The sequence below is a fragment of the Corvus kubaryi genome, unplaced genomic scaffold (assembly GCF_017639235.1).
Source record: "Corvus kubaryi isolate FWS band 111438036 unplaced genomic scaffold, C.kubaryi_AGA036_p1.0 72, whole genome shotgun sequence".
Taxonomy (NCBI): domain Eukaryota; kingdom Metazoa; phylum Chordata; class Aves; order Passeriformes; family Corvidae; genus Corvus; species Corvus kubaryi.
Genome location: NW_024582060.1, coordinates 3,194,407 through 3,211,084, shown reverse-complemented (window position 1 = coordinate 3,211,084; position 16,678 = coordinate 3,194,407). Strand labels below are relative to the sequence as shown.

Sequence of the window (16,678 nt, the reverse complement as noted above, 5' to 3'; positions counted from 1 at the left end):
TTCTATGGGTTGAGTCTCTTGTTCTAGTACAACCCCAGAAATGTTCAGGTTTTTATTTAAGAGTAGGAAATAACTTCAGTATCTCAGCTTCATTCTTATACTCAGACTACTGAGAGCTGTGGGTCACAGTCTGTCACTAAAAAGGTAATTTTCCCTAGTTTTAAATACTTAGCACTTTCATAATGCCTCTTCATCTGATAGCTCTCAAGTACTTAACTGAGACAGGTTTCTAGGCAGGTAATTTGGTTTCTAGGTTACAGGCTAAGTGTAACTGAAAACTGTGACCTTCTCTGTTTAGCTTAACAAAAAAGAGGTTAGGAGGTGACTTGCTTACAGTCTTCTCATGCAAAAGCATGAGAAGAATATTGCTGGTAGAATAAGGCTTTTTAATCTAGCACACTGGGACACAACTGGAGTCCAATGACTGGAAGATTACATTAGCCTTTAGAAAAGAGATAAAACTCCATCTTGGCGGTTTTCGTCCCTTTTTTTTTTTTTTTTTTAAGATCTTTTTAAAGGATTGTGGTTAGAATTTCTTAGGAAGAAAAGCTGTCCTTCCCCATTTAAGTAGAGATTAAGCATCGTGCTTAGAGCTGCAGTGAGAGGTGTGACTTAAAGCCCCAGCTAAATGGGACTAAGTCTGAACGTGAGACTTGCATGTAAAAAGCTGAAGGGAGGTGCCTGAAATAGCATATTGCTTAGCTGATGGGGAAGAAGGCTTCTGTTGCCTTGCCCACAAATTGTTGTCTGGCCCTGTTTGTCATGGAGTGTCTCAGCTGGGCAGGCAGGGCAAGCACGCTCTCTACCTTCTGTGACCTCCAGCTGCTGCTGGACAAAGAGCCTGGTTTTCCCCCAGGTCTTGCACTGTATCAGGCAGCCCGGTGCAGGTGGCTGAGGTCCACTGAATCATCTCCAGCAGTACCAAGCCTCTGCATTCAGGCTGCTGATCTGAGCTCTAGCTTTCTACGTCAATTTGAACGGAATTGCTGTTCAGGAGCTGTTCAGTGGATCTCCGTGGATGTTAATGACAGCCTAGATACTTACAGAGCTGTTTCACCTTTCCTGATGCTTTACTGCCTTTCTTATGCAGAAGGTCAAATTCAATTATCATAATAATTTACTGGACCTGAAAGTACATGATCCAAGCTGAACAGGGAAATGCTCACTCTTAAGCAGAGGGAAGAAAGAAGATTCCTCATTTCTGAAGAGCTTGGTTAGAGAAGTTAGATTTGGCACGTTGAACTCTCTGTCTTCGTTAAGACCTCTTATTGGGATTGTTCAGCCTGGAAAAGACAAGGCTTCAAGGTGACCTAATTGTGTCATTTCAGTACTTGACAAGAGCCTACAAGAAAGACGGAGAGAGATTATTTACAAGGGCATGTAGTGACAGGACAAAGGGGAATGGCTTCAAACTGAGAGTAGGTTTAGATCAGTTATCAGGAGGAAAATTCTTTACTGTGAGTGGTGAGGCACCAGCACAGGTTACCCAGAGAAGCTGTGACTCTCCCATCCCTGGCAGTGTTCAAGGCCAGGTTGGGCTCTGAGTAACCTTGTTTTGCGGGAGGAGTCCTTGCCCACAGCAGTGGGATTGGAACTGGGTGATCTTTAAAGTCCCTTCCAACCCAAGCTATTCTATTATTTGCTCCCTGATACTTAGAACTGTGTTTATACAATATGTTTCATTATCTTATTGATAGGTGATTTGAACAGTCACCTGCTTCAAGTGGCGTGAGCATCTCTTAGAAGTATATCTGCCTTCAATATTCCTCTACCACTAAGGAAGTCTTAAAAATAAAATAAAACAATTGTATTGCTCTCCTCCACAGTGCTACAAAGTTCTCACGAGCCTTTGACAGGCTGAATTTGTAGCCCTAGCTTGGTTTAAACCAGGAAACTACAGCTCTGTTAGTTAGAGGATATATTGGGGATGGCTTCAGCCACTGATGAAATGCAGTAGCTTCCAGGGGGAAATGCAGCAGCTGTTTAATAGTTCCCAGCAGCACCGTGGGGAAAGGGAGGATTGGAGTAGGCTATTGAAACAGCAGGGGCAATTTAGGTAAGTAGGATGCAATTACCCAGGCTGAATTTGACCAAGATGCATGTTTTGCACCCCTGCTTTTAGAAAGGAGGAACAACCAGAAACTTTAAAGTCTGTTAATGGCTCAGATTAGCTGTGCAGCGCTTCAGACTTGCTACAGATGGTGTCCCAGGCTCACCTGCTTTCTCTTGACCTCAGGGTTCTGGTTCCTATTGTGAATGAGGAAGAAAACACTGTCTGTGGTATTTTTTCTTTCATGTGTTTTCAAAGCTCTCATTTGGACATCCGAATTAAAAATGGTGAAAGGTGGTGATTGCAAAGTTTCATTTGTATTCAGAGGTGCTTCAGGCAACTCAGTGTCCAAATAGGATCTTCTGCTGGCAAGTTTTTCAAGCTGGAGGGCATTCTAATTCAACTAATAAAGCAGGTGGGGAGACTCTGGTTTTGGGAGGAAAAAGTGTGGATGAGAACTCAAGGAGTGAAATTAGGAAACAAAAGTTTTTGATGATCAGTGAAAATTGCACAAAAAGAACAGCTACCATAAAGGCTTGCTGTTACAGCCAAATTACAGCTGGTGGGATAATTTATAGTCATCCATGCTACAGCAGCATGCTACAGCTTCCCCGCACCACCAAAGCTGTTGCTGCTTCTGGTTTAGGCTTCTGGCAAGAAAGTGAAGAATGATGTCTTAAAAATGAGCCAGTGAGCCTGGGGGTTGCACTCTGGGGACGAGAAGCATTGTCCAGCCTTAAGGTAAAGCAAGCTAACTGTCCAAATTAAGGCAGAGCTCTAGATTTTGGAGGTATTTGCTTCCAAACAATGGCTGTGCTGCACTGACTCTGGGATAGAAGGTCCTGCTGTTCTGCAGTTAAATATCACATCCACTGTCTTCATGCTTACATGGTGGTGTTTCTCTGCTCTTGCTTATGTCTGAGGCTTTAAAAGGTGCAAGCAACTGTCTGGGGGAAAGATCTTGGTGTACTTGTGGAACGTGGATAGTTGGATGGGGGTGGTTTATTACAGATATTCATTTAAGCAGGTTATAGGGTGCATACTAACACATCTGATTGCTCTTCTGCAGCAAGTACATTCTCTGTATAAAATATGGAAATTCACTAATAGAGATGCTTTGATGGTTTTTTTTGTTTGTTTGTTTTTTGTTATCGATGTTCTACCAACACTTAGCTTCTTTTTTTTTTCCTTTTTTAACTTGTAACTGTATCTGCTTCCTTTCTAAGGTTCCTTACTTTCATTCTGGCTTGTGCCTGAAAGAATGAGAGGGATTTCCATGCATTTTTTAGCTCTCTTTAATGGAGCTGGCTGCTTTATGGGAGCTTTCTTTGTTCAGACAGCCCACACAGGCACTCAAGGTAAGAGTATGCTCATGACGGGTGTTCCTGAGCAGTTTTCTAATATTATTGATTTGGAGAATCAGGCAGCAGAATTAAAAGGGATGCCAAAGTTTTATTGATTTGCTCTCACAATTAAGATGGAATTAAGATAGGAAATAGCCTTCCAGCTGTATTCATCCAATTTTAATGAGTCATCTTAGTTTTGATAGTCGGAGTAATTAGAGGATGGCATCTTGCAGGAAGTCCTCCTGTCCAATCTCTCTACTTCCGTTCTGGAAGACTGAAAATAAATTGGCTAGGAAGCACCTTTTTATGTTCATGAAGAAGTACATTCATGATATTCACACTTACATGGAAGCCTCTGGCCTCCAGAGCAAGATTGGTGCTTTAAAGAATGGAGAATATTCCCTTCTGTCTGTCCCACTGGGCTGTAGGGAAAATGAGGTTGGGTTGAGGGTTTCAAACTTGTCTGGGGAGCTCATTTTCCTGGATCAGTTCTCTCCTGCCTTCTTTACACCTCTGCCTTTGCCCAGCTGTTGGAAGATCCAGATTCTGTGACAATACAGTCCCACTGAGGGCTTGCCCTTTTGCAGATGCATGCTGCAATTCCCGGAAAACTTCCTGTTTCCAAAGGAGTTTGTTCAGATTCACTTCAGCCTTCTGTTGAGGTGTATTTAGTGTAAGCCCTGAACTGGAGTTTTTCCTGGGTTATTGACTTTCAAGAAAAGCCAGGAATTTCTTAAAGTCATTTTTCCTTTGCTGATGAATCTTTGTTTAATACAGAACAGACTCGTTTCACAAGTAAATTTAACAAGTGAAGCACTTGAGTTCTTGAACTGAGGGACAAGAGTCTCCCTTTGTTCATAAATTTGAAATAGTCCCACGTGCTGAAGGAATATTTCTTAATGTGCTATCAATGAGCTCTGGTGGAACTGTTACAGAGAACTGTTCTTTAAAGACCACAACTGCTGGCCCTAATGCATGACACCATTGCAATTGCCACGGCTGCAGGATTTTGTGACTGTTTAGGGTTAAGTTTTGGGTCCTTTTCTTTCCTGTGTAAAGAATCATGTAATTTAAAAACAAGCGAAAGTGGGTGTTTTGAAAGTGTGACAAGAAATTTTTATTCCTACTTGCAAGATCTGAACAAACAAATGATGCTTTGTCATGCAGTACTGTTTTTCAGTTAAAAATTCAATTAAAATTTTATCACGAGGTACAAAAACATCACCTGGAGATGGGTAAAAAACAGGAATGTTTACACAAATGAATCGGGCAAAGAACTATTAAGCACCAAGGCATTCAGTGTGGAGAAGTGATCTCCTCAAATATCCCCCAGTGGAAAAGGCTGTTTTTCATTACTGTGAGTTCAGTGCAATATGGGTTCAATGAAACAAACAGTTTAAGACACACTGTGTTGCTGACTTTTTTCTTTCCTCCCAAAATATGAAAACTATTAATTTTTATGAGATTGCAATGTTTAGTAAAACTGACATATTTTACTGCAATTTGACTTTTGAAATAATTAAATTATAAAATAATTAATTATAAAATAATTAAGCATAATGTCAGCACCAAAATATTTTGTCTATGTTGTGTCACTATTATGTAATTAATTTCTTTACAGAGTATTTCTATACAAAGTGATAGAGGAAACCAGTTTTTGCATTTGGTTTGCAATTCAGTAGATTTTTGTCTGGTTTTCTATCAAGGTGATTAATTATTTTTCTGTGAGTCTGTATGAAATCATTTAATTGATTCAAAAAAGCAAACGTTCTTTTCTTGCCAGAAATACTGTTTTAACAGAGATTACAAATTCTTCTCCTGGCTGAGACCAAGAAGGCTGAACTCTCTAAATTCTCCACAGGCTGCAGTTGTAACATTCTAACCCCTTTTGCTCAAGATTTTTGAGCAAACTGAAAAATTTCCTGGCTAAAATATTCTTCACTCTTAGACAGTTGGGTGGCAAACTTCTTAACTTAGCTTTTTTTTTTTTTTTTTCTCCCCCAAAGCTATAACTTGTCTTTGTTTAATGTTGTCAGACCTGCTGTTCCTGTAGGTGGAATTAACTGCACCATTATCCTGAACAAAAGTCACTGTGAAATTTCCAAGGGAATCAGTGAAAGTCTGTATTCAGATTCAGGTGCTGTAACGGGAATGACTACTGCTAAGGAGGAAAAGTCCTCTGCAAAACTTGAAAAGCTTCAGGGAGAGTAAAGTGAAAAATGCTCAGTGATTGCTCTGTTGCTCTAGTTAGAAGAGTGTTAGAGATTACTTGCCCTGTTAATATGTAAACAACATATTACTGGGCTCTCACTTTTTATTTTTAAAAATAATTGGGATCTCGTTGGATGTCTCTTTCCCAGTGTTCCTTGCTTGAATAAGATTAATTATTCCAAGTTACCACAATTCATTCAATTCACAGCTTGCAAATGATGGTGATATTCCTGCAAGTTCACTTGTATTATAACACTCCTCTGCTCGTGCCAGGCTGACTCCTAAATCAAAGTAGATTTGGGATCAGACTTTTGTAGGTGGGCATAGACTATAGCAAAACGAAAAGCTCATTTTAGGCTCAGTTTTGGTTTTCTCCTAGTTCGGTAAGAAACATTATACACACTAATTTTTTGTTCCATCTGTATTTTTCCAGTTGTGCTTCTTACAGTGGACTTTGGTGCTCATGGCAATCAACAAAATAATATTTCTTTTTAATTTATTAACCCCTAGTGGTTGCCTAATGATCCCTCTAGAGATGACACTGCTGTAGGGAACGAATTTGTGACCTCTCTTACATCAAATTACAGTCCAATGACACAAATTAAGCTTTATTATTGGTCACATTTGGTATTTTTTTCAGATCTGTTTAAAGAGCTTGTAAGTATTTGGTATCTGGACAATTTATGGAGCCGGAAGTAAAGCAAACCAGCCAGAACCCTTTTTTGTTGTTCTTCCTAAAAATAAGCTCAGCTAATTTGCTAATTTATTTATATTGGAAGAGCAAGTTCTTTCTCTTTAGCTGAAAGAGAGGATAGTGTTCACGAAATGGTTCTGTAAGCTTTAACAAGGCTTGGTAAGTGACTCTTAACACAAGCTATGAATGCTTTTGTCTTGTCCCATGGTTCCTGTATCACTAAAACCTGAGCCAAGACTATTTCTGGTTCTCCCATCTCTAAGCAATTGAGACCATGTTTTCTATGTTCCTGCAGCGAAGTAGATCCTCCAGTGTGTATTTTGAAGTGTTGGAGCACAGAGGGTGTTGACAAAATTTAAACATTTTTATATCCTATTTTATGTCACTAGTTTAGAATTTTATTTGGGTTTTTATTGGCAAAGTTGATCAGATATCAGTCACAGTCAAAGCTGCATTAATCATTTTTAACGCATCTATGGAGGATGGTGTGAATATGATAAAATAAGACTTTTTTTAAAAATCTGACGAGTGCAAACAGATGATGGGTGACAGTGATATTTTCAGTACAAGCTGGGAAACTGCTTTCTTTTGGATCTCTTACCTCTCCTAACGTTTTAACGGAAGAAGATGCAAGACAAAACCTGTCCTCCTATGCCAATCATTTCAGAATATATTTCTCTAAAAATATTAATATAAATATGTAAGAAAGAAATAAAAATTAAAAAAGGTCAGAGGAAGGAAACTGCCCCAGACACAGATTTCCTGCTTGCAGTTAGAGGATCGTTGGTGGTTTTTTTGTGGTTTGGGTTTGTTGGGCTTTTTGGGTTGGGTTTTGTTGGGGTTTTTTTTGTTGTTTTTTTCATTTTAGTCTTGTGTGATTCTAAATACCAAAGATGATAAAGCTAAAGGATATTTCTTGCAGTCCAGATGGTGGTGTCCACTGGTGCCTACTTAGCTAATAGGGATTAGAGGCAGAGTGAGACTTTAATTTGGATATGATTAAACACTAAATATATGCCCACTAAGTTGATGAAATGAAGGAAGGCAATACAAGCCTTTTCTAAAACATGAATTAAATGTTTTCTATAGTCATAGCATGGGTTTCAGGATAGCTGCAAAAATACAGGAATGGCACAGGGTAAAGTAACTTCTGTCATATGACTGACTTGTTTTTTCTTCAAGGTTTTCCTCATAATAAAATAGGATAGAGTTATTCAGCGAAAAATCCTGGATGCCTCCCTGTGCAACTTTCCCTTGAGCTCTTTGAGGGTGCCACCACAGTAGCAGATATCTTGTGTGCACTAGTATTTGTCAAAGACTGGCTTACAGCCCTTTTCAGGTTTTCTTTGATGGCTGCTGCTGTCAGCAGCTCCTTGCTGTCAGTCATCCACCAGAAACAGCCCAGGAAAGTTTTTGTCCATGTCCTAATCTCTGCTTCACCACCACCTCCGTCTGTTTTAGTAGGATCAGTTGTTTCCTCTTGGTATTGTATAATATTCATTCTTCTTGAACTAACGGAGTGATTTTGATGCAAAATTGATAGGACTCCAAAACGTCAGTGAAATTTTACCAGGAGCTTTATTTCCATGATTGTAGAGCAGACTTGAGGAACTGATTCTGCCTAGACTTCATTTTCCAACTTGTTCTAAATTTGCCGTAAAATACATAACCAATTCACCTCTAACCAGTAGAAAAAGTCTGTTTAAAATAATACACCTAAAGGAAATTTCTGTTTCTTTGTGGTGATTCATGCTATGAAGTATTTCTATTGTTGGTATAAAAGTGGAAATCAGGAGCTCGTTGTGGAAAGTTAATTCCCAGTGAGCAATTATCTGTGTGACAAACCAACCTTGTAATTGCCACTTCTGTTGGCAATCTCCATAGAAAAGTAAAGGATGCACAGAGCCCAAAGGCAGTCTCTTTTGGGGGAAAGTGAATTGTTGCATATTGCATGCTGAGTCGAGGATGGGAAGGTGCTGGACTCTTCAAACATAGCGGTGCCCAGGGTTGGAAACTCCAGCAAAACCAAACAGACTGGCCCAGGGGGGTGCCTGATGTTCATGGCTGAGAGTAAGATCCTCTAAGTATGAACCCCAAAGGCAGTCAGTGGAGGGTGCTGGAGTCTGCAGACAGCTTGTGGGAGGTGTTAGTAGGGTCGGGGTGAAAGCATCTGAAGGGAGTTTTGGTGCCTGAAACACGTGGGTGATGTTTTAGCACAGATGACTCTTCTCTCAAGGCTTCCTGCAAGCAGAGGAGAGGATTCTCTGTGAAGTGAGTATAAGTAGAAGTAAATGTAGTCCAGGTTTATCCCCTCTTTCATGGGAAAAAAAAAATAAAAAGGAAAATTAATGAAAGAAAAAAGAGTGAGAAGTCATTTTTTTTTGGCTGAAAGTAGGAAATGGTTATATTAATTTTTGCTGCATCCATTGATATATTAGAATGTGTATTGGAAGGATTATAGTCTGGATAGCCTTAGGGCTGCTGCCATCCTTGTTCCTCTGTAGAGGAAGGCCTACCCCTAACAAACCCTGCTGTCCCTCTCTGAAAGGAAAAGGAAGCCTTGATCTTACCTCTTGGTTTGGACAGAGCAGGAAACTAGAGGGAAAAGTGTGCTCTATGGCAGCTGGAGCCTTGCCATATCCTATCTGATTTTGTCCCTGCCTTGCTGTTGTTCATCTAGATTTACCAGAGGCTCTCTGGCATTGTCCTGGCCTCCCTGTTTAAACAATGGCAATTCCTGAAAGAAGCAGGGAGGAGGCAGAGCAAGGATCGTTGACCCAGGCTGTGGAGGAGACCCATGGTGTAGCGGGAGTAGAATCCAGATCTCCTGCTTGCTGGGCTGCCCTCCTACCCTCATAGAACCAACAAGCCCAGTTCCAGTGCTTTTATCTGGTGCCTTTATCAGTGATAAGACAGAGGATGGTGCAAATGGACCTTTGAAGCTCAGAAGCAGCAAAATGGTTTTTATTAATTTTTTTAAGTATATGTTTTCTGTTCAGGTTCCACTGTTGATGCCATTCCATTAGGAAGCTCCTGCTGCTCCTGTAGTTAGCCCAGCCAAGGTGAATAACCCAGCAGACAATGTGAGCTCTGCTTTGGCAAGCTGCAGTGCAGACCCCCGTGCATGTTTTCTCTTTCATCACATCCACATGCTCTCTCTCTGCCTTCTATTGGGCCCTGGGGGATGCAAAATGAAAAACTACTTGATTGTGAATTATGACCGTAAAAGTTTATAAGCTACTAAAATGAAGTTACAGCACCTAGGAGCTCAGTCACTTACAGTGTAAGATGATAGATTTTTAAAACTGGCTCTGAGATAACACTACAAAAGGAAGGGAGCAGGCAGAGGTGTGGTGGTTCTTCTCTGTGACAAGCACAAAGGTAACAGGGCATGGAGACAACTGTGGAGGAGTTTGGGAAAACTGCTGCACTGACAGCAGTCGCTCTCTGTTAATCCCAGGAGAGCTAAAGGCAACAGCTCTGAAAAGAAATGTGTTTACAACTCTGAAATGTGGAGGGAAGAGTAAAATGTAAATACGTGAATGTGTGTTTGGCAGGGTGCAATCTTTTGGTGTCTCTTCTGCGCTGTGGAACTGCTCTTTGTCTCTAATCAGAAAAATATTAATAATCTGAGGATAGCATTCAGTGGGTAAAAGTGGCATTAGTGGCCAAAAGATCTGTTAAGACCATCAGGTTTTTACAATACTGCTGGGGTAAGAAGGCTGGTTTTCCTTCTTCCCCCATCCAAGGGGTGAATAGCGACACTAGATGGGCAGGATTTGACACCAGACTTTCATGCAGCAGAGAAAGGTGACTTTGGGCACATTGATGCTGGTGTAGTTCAGATCCAGAGGTGTGCTTTTAATCTAAATATCTTGATAATCTCCAATTTACATCACAGAATGATCTTGGAGCATGAAAACAACTGAATTCCTTTTAGATGGAACTAAGCAAAAAAAAAAAGCTCATGTCTAATATGTTCCAGCTGTTAGTGGGAACTGCTCTGATGTGAACCCTCCTGAGCTGTGGAGAGTGTGGTCATCACATTCTCTGCACCAGCTGTTTCACACCCTGCGTTTGTTCATTAATTGCTAATGAAAACAGTCTATCTGCCTTCTTCAAAGGCAATAAATATCCTGTATTCCCAAATCATGTAAACAGCCATTACAGCACTGTAGAGGTCTCTGATATTCTGTAACTTCAGTTTCTACTGTAACTTTTTTTTTCACCTCGGTTTGATGGTTTTGCTGTAGTTGATTATGGCACTTCAGGTACTGATTGTCTTCAATTGCAGACTGACGGGGCTGGCTTTGTTTTTAACCATTTTGATTTCTATAGTTATTTGCCACCTGAGCTTGTTTGCAGACTGGTTCCAGTGAGCAACACTGAAACCATTACAGCACAAACTGGAGTGCACGGGAATAGACAGGCAGGGAAGCTTCTCAATGTGCATATAGGTGGTACTGTCCTCTGCTGAATGGAGTGCCCAAATGTCCCAGACACTACTGCCAAAAACCCTGGTTGAAAAAGCTCTGATTTGTGTAAATAAACACTGAATGAAGGAAAAGGACACCTTACAGACTCATGGCTAAAGGCAGCTATAAAGAAAGGTAAAGTAAATTGTCAGGTAGTGTCTTGGTAATGGAGTGAGTGTTTTTAATGTTTTGAGTTTTAATTTTTTTTCTTAATTTTTATTAAGAAGAGACTATTGAAAGAATGAGAGATACAAGTAAGGATTTCTACAGACCACCTTAATTCTAGCCCTTCCTAAAATGTTCACAGTTGACTTTTATTTAGCTGCGTTCACAAAACAATACAGACAGAAAGTGGTCCAGTCATTACAGCAGTAGCTGTGCAGGATTAGGTTTTCCAGTACACTTCAGATTTATTAGGGAAGTTCTTTAGTTTCTTTAGATCTCTACTGCCTGTCTGCAAAGCAAGAGCAAAAGTACATGGGGCTCAAAAATCCCCAATGGATGCTGTGAGAATGAAATCTGTATCAATAGCTATGGGAGGGTCAGAGCACCTGTGGGGATTGTGTCTCACAATAAGTTATCTTTGTATCTTCCATGTGAGCCACATCTCATGCTGCAAGGCAAACTAATTCTGCTTCAAATATCTGCTTTACCAGGCAACTGGTTTCCACACTTGCTGCATGAAGGTAAATTGGAGAGATTCTTCTTCTTCTTGGCTTCCTTAATGATGGTGAACACCCTGGGGTTCTGGACCATTGCACACAGGTACGTGTGAGAAAATGGAAGCTTGATGTTTTGTCTGTAGGTGCAGGAAGAAGTTCTTGTAAATTCTGTGAACTAGTGTGTAATAAAGAGTTGGTAGTGATAGATCATATGTGGAGAGAGGTTTCACAGGAAAAATGTGGAGAGGTTTAAAAAAAAAAAGACTGATGTAATTAGCCTTAAATATTTAAGGAGTCTCATTATTATAAAAAGCCTCAAAGAAAGGAGAGCATCATATTCTTTACAGAAGGGTGTGAATATGTTGGCACGGAGTTTCAAGGGGAGCCTAAAGCTATACTGGCCATGGAACTGACCTCCACTGCCCTTGGTTTTGTACCAATTTATAGAAAGCATTGCTGTCTCTCAATGAGCTCACATCCTGAGTGTAGGATAGCAGGCAGAGGGGTGGTGAGAAAGCAGCACATCGCTGCAGGTTAATGCTGCATGCAGCAGTTTCAACACAACAACCCCCAGATATCTTCTGACACTGGGCACGGGATGGAAGCAACTTCCAGCCAGAGACAACAGGATTTCTCAGCCCTCTCACAGGAAGCAGCTTTATGCCACCTATAGAGCCTAGGTTTAATCCCTGTGTATTGCCTTCGAAATGCAAGGAACTCACAACTCCGGAGCATTTAATCCCCCTTAACTTTCTATTGTCAGCGTTAAAGTAACCCTTCAAGGCAAGAAGAGGGAGGGAAAGCAGCCTGTGCCACCACCGGTGGGAGGGGTCACGTGCAAGTGGCTCTTAGGCTTTGGGAGGCAGTTCTATGTGAATCCTTCAGGAACCTTGATGAAGCAAGGATATGATGATGAGAGCAATAGAAAACTTCCAAGGCCAGTGCACTTCTGGAACTCTTGACAAAAATATTGCTTTTTCTACTGCTCAGAGCACCAGCTTTGCAGCACCAAAGTTTACCGTAGCATCTTGTGGATTATTCCAATGTGATTTCCTTATTTTAAACGTGGGCTGGGTCACAACTAAAAAACGTTTAAGCAACTAAAACATTTCTCCTGCATGTACTTTGTATTCTCCTTATGAAATGGGATTTTATTCTTCTGTAAATTGAAATTTTCATTTGTGACATTTACTGCTGAAAACGAAAAGGTTTTGGTTGTCAAAAAATTAACATAAAATTGGTTTAAACTGAAAAAATAATTTCCACCACATCTTAACATGTTTTTATGAGGAAATATGTTGACCTCCAATCTTCCTAAAAATAGAAAAACAAACGTTTTAAAAAATTTATTTCAAATCAACATTTCTCTTCAGAATCTCATGGTACCTCATTTTTCAATAAGATAACCCAAACATAACAGAAATATGGTTTTTGAAGTCAAACGTAATTGTTTCATTTTTTGGTGAATAAAAACCCACAGGGGAGAAAAAAGTGAGGACTATTGAGATAAACACTGATTTAGACATGGGGGGGGAAATCATATTTTAAAACTCTGAATTAGGAAAGATACACTAAAATTTCTCGGGGGGGGAAAGCATGTTCATTATTAATTTTTTTAAAAAGACACAGAACAGGTATTGATAACATCTGCACCCACTTTGGTACTTCTCATCATGAAGTTCTGAAAGGCTCTAGGAAAATGCATGTCATTGTCCTATTTTTTGGCTGCCTTGAAGTCCAGGATTCGGAAGGCACTGTGACTTACAAAGTATTGTCTAATAAACAATGGGTGAAGCTAAAACCTTAAAGGGTGATTATTTTGTTATTTTCCTTCTGTATCATCTCCCCCAGATACAACAATCTGCATCAGGATTGCACCAATGAATTCAGAGGATGTCTTCCTGGAGAAAAACTTTTGAAGTATGAAAAAGCCATCAAGCATTATAATGCTGTCCTGGAAAGTTCTCCCATTCTGTCTCCTATGGAGAAAACCTGATAAAATGTCACCCTTGTTTGACTAAATTTTGATTGTGTTATCCACCAGCTCTCTAATGATGAATTACCCAGCGTACTTAAGTGGAACTATGTCCTGGTATTTATGAATTATCTGATGAATAATAATGTTATTATAAGTTAACAAAATAGCATTCTTCATAGGGTTTGGCCTCAAAGGAGGCTGCACTGTGATAATTCACATCAAGGCCAATGAGACCTCACTGCCTGTCATGGCTGATGGAGAGAGGCTTTTAATCTTTATATGGAAACAGGCATGCGCATATATTTGTACTTAGGAATGGTTAAAAATTAATAAATGTGCAGGTAGGTTTAGCAAATGTCTTTGTGACAGTATCATTTACAAATAATTTTGGAATCTGCTGTTGGCTGGTTGATATTTGCAATGGTGGGAGTCTTGTGTGCTGTTCTGGGCTCTTGCTGATCTACTCCCCAGCCTTTAGCAAGGTGCTCCTTTAAGTTTCCCTGTCAGTGGAATGGACGCAGGCATATCAACCATCTTTGCAAATTGCTTTGAGATCTACCAAAAATACCCTAGAAACAAGATACCAGTCATCAGTCCATAAAGTGTGTCTTGAAATGCTGGATGCTGAGGCAATCCAGTCTTATCGGGCAGCAACACTGGGATTTGCCATTCCTAAAGGATGATAAAAAGAAAATTGCTAGTAGGAGAACAGGAGACTGGAATATATTAATATCAAAATTACTAATTGCAGCCCGGTTAAAAGGGGGTGAAGGGAATTAGGAAAAGAAGATTGGGAAAGGGTAGATGCATCTGGAGATGGGGGGAAAAAATTATTGGTAAAATGCATTCCAGTTTAAAGATCCACACAGTGTTAAACGCTCCCAAAATTGGCTGATTTTGTTATTGTGAGAGATGATAATCTAACACTTAACATGTCTTTTAAAAGTCATATTACTAAAAAGAGTGATGATGGAAGGGGGGTCTTTTTTGTGATAAGGAAACATATCAAACCCAAAAAAACTAAAGGAGCACTTTGATATCAAGATGTTCCTAACAGAAGGGGCAGCTAAGTCAGAATGCTTGCTAGGTATGAGGAATGCTCTACCACAGGAGAAGTTACATTAAAAGGATATAATGTACTGAAGGGACACAATTTGTGAGCTGAAACTGTAAAAGAGCTGGTAAAGGAAATCTCTTCTGCACCATTAACCACGCTTAATGCTGTAACTTTAGGCTGGGCATTGTGGGAGTGGGAGAAAAATGTTGTGAATACACCCCTTCCCAGCAAGGGACAGACTTGTTCTCCCAAGGTGGCTCCACAAGCTGGGCTGGAACTGGGGCTGTGAGAGGAGAGAAAGCAAAAGGGTCTATTCTCTGAGGGCACTGGAAAGTGCAAGACAGGCTAATTTCTACATATTTGAGTAAATTTATCCATGACACCTGAGAGTTATTTGCTTGTAAGGTATTATTTTCTAAATCATATTTGTACTGCAATAGACCCAGGTTTAAGCCATGAAAAATACTAGTTTCTTTCCTGAGAAATTCTTGAATACTTGACCTTTGTCCTTGCACAGAAAAGCTACAAAAACGCTGGCTGGAGTCTGCTGACAGGAGGGATGTGATTGCTCTCAATGCATTTGAGAGTTATACACAAAGGAGAAAAACTGTGTAATAAAGGTGCAAAAATTAAAATTTGGGCCAGTGAAAAGGATTGGGCTGGAGATGCTTTTAACAACTACTGATAAATATTTATTTTTTTAAACTGCAAAAGTAGCAGTGGTTTGGAACCATTTACATCAAGAACAGGAGAACAAGAAACTCTGTTTTAAGGTAAAATGTTTCCTCTGCTGCATTCTCAGGCTGAAAGGCTTCAACCTTCCCGAGACCAGTTTGTTTCTTTTTTTTTTTTTCTCCTCAGAAACTGAAGCATGAGAATAGATGACAGCTGATAACAGAATGCAGCCATTTGAGTTGAATTGTCTGATGAAGATAATTCTGCAAGAAAAAGAGGATTAGTTAACTCCCTGGATAGGACTTGCCTGGCATGCACTCATGCAAGAAAGGCTTTCAGCAATGAAGGAAGCAGTTGGGCAGCCTGCATAAACAGGTACTCTGGAAGACAGGGAGTTAGAATGGGCTTTGGGATGAAGAGTTGACTACTGAAGGCTCGATGCCTTCTTCACACAGACTGGAGAAAAGCTTTTTCTATCAGATTTAATAAAGAGTTTGGCCTTTTAGATGGATGGCAGAAGAAAAGGGAGCACTGGTTGCTGAATTTTGGCTTAGCTCAGTTGGTGGAGCAGAGGAATCTACATGCAAAAATCTGTCAATCAATCTCACTGTTATGACAGAGCAATTTCGCACTTAAAACCAACAGACAGGGATTTTTCTTGAACTGAAGCATCTAGGACTCCAGTCAAAGCTGATGGAATCCTTTGTACATACAGGGCATTGCCTAAATTATATAAATCTTGTGCCAGCACACAGTGAAATCAGCATAAAGAACTCTAAAGGTTCGGCCTTGACTTTGAAGGAAGCTGCCCTTCACTTCTGAAAAGTTTAGAGACTTTTAACATTAAAAAAACCATTAAAGGACAGAAAAAATAAGGATGTGTGTGCATACAAAGTGATGCAATAAACAGCTGGAAAACGTTAGGAGAGCCTTCTTTTGTTCAGCCTTTTGTTGATATGTGGCAGTTTTCATGGGAGATAACAAAGCACTCAGATCTGATCGCTTGTGTTTGAGGTCACCTGTTGCCATTCTGCATTGCTCTGCACAAAGTAAATTCAGAATATGCATGCTTTAATCCTCACCATAAAGGTTTATAGTTCTGAAACGTATTGTGGAAGAAGTTGCCTCCTAGAGGAGATTAGGAGTGACCAGAAACATTCCACTTCAGTTTTCTGTTTGATTACTGCCTAAATTTTCTAACTGTTCTCCCAACGCAGAGTGGAATTAGTATAAAGAAGTCTAGATTCAGACTTGACTTTGGAAGAAGTTGCTTTTGGGCAGTTCTGGTTATAACTGAATAGGTGCTGTGCTCATCAGAGGTCATTACTAGCCTTGAATAACCAGATGTACTGCCGATTACTGCTGGTACATTTTGGGGGTGTCTTTTTAGTGGTTAAATGCATGTTTTATACTGTAATCACGTACACACATTAAAAAAAAAAAAAAATGCAAGTTCTGTCCCAGACAGTTCATAGACCACCTCAGTTATGCCTAAATGCATGGGACACCATTTTGTGTGCGGGGGGGGGG

The 16,678-nt window shown here is 40.1% G+C and overlaps 1 protein-coding gene across 1 annotated transcript in view; it reads left to right on the top strand.

Moving 5' to 3' along the window:
* SLC15A5 (solute carrier family 15 member 5) overlaps positions 1 to 13,771 on the top strand; it is a 30,619-nt gene extending 16,848 nt beyond the window's left edge. The window contains exons 7-9 of the mRNA XM_042050322.1: positions 3,277 to 3,408; positions 11,433 to 11,541; positions 13,290 to 13,771. Of these exons, the coding sequence (XP_041906256.1) occupies positions 3,277 to 3,408; positions 11,433 to 11,541; positions 13,290 to 13,434 (386 nt within the window). The 3' untranslated portion in view covers positions 13,435 to 13,771. The remainder of the gene's footprint in view (positions 1 to 3,276; positions 3,409 to 11,432; positions 11,542 to 13,289) is intronic.
* The last annotated feature ends 2,907 nt before the right edge of the window (positions 13,772 to 16,678 follow it).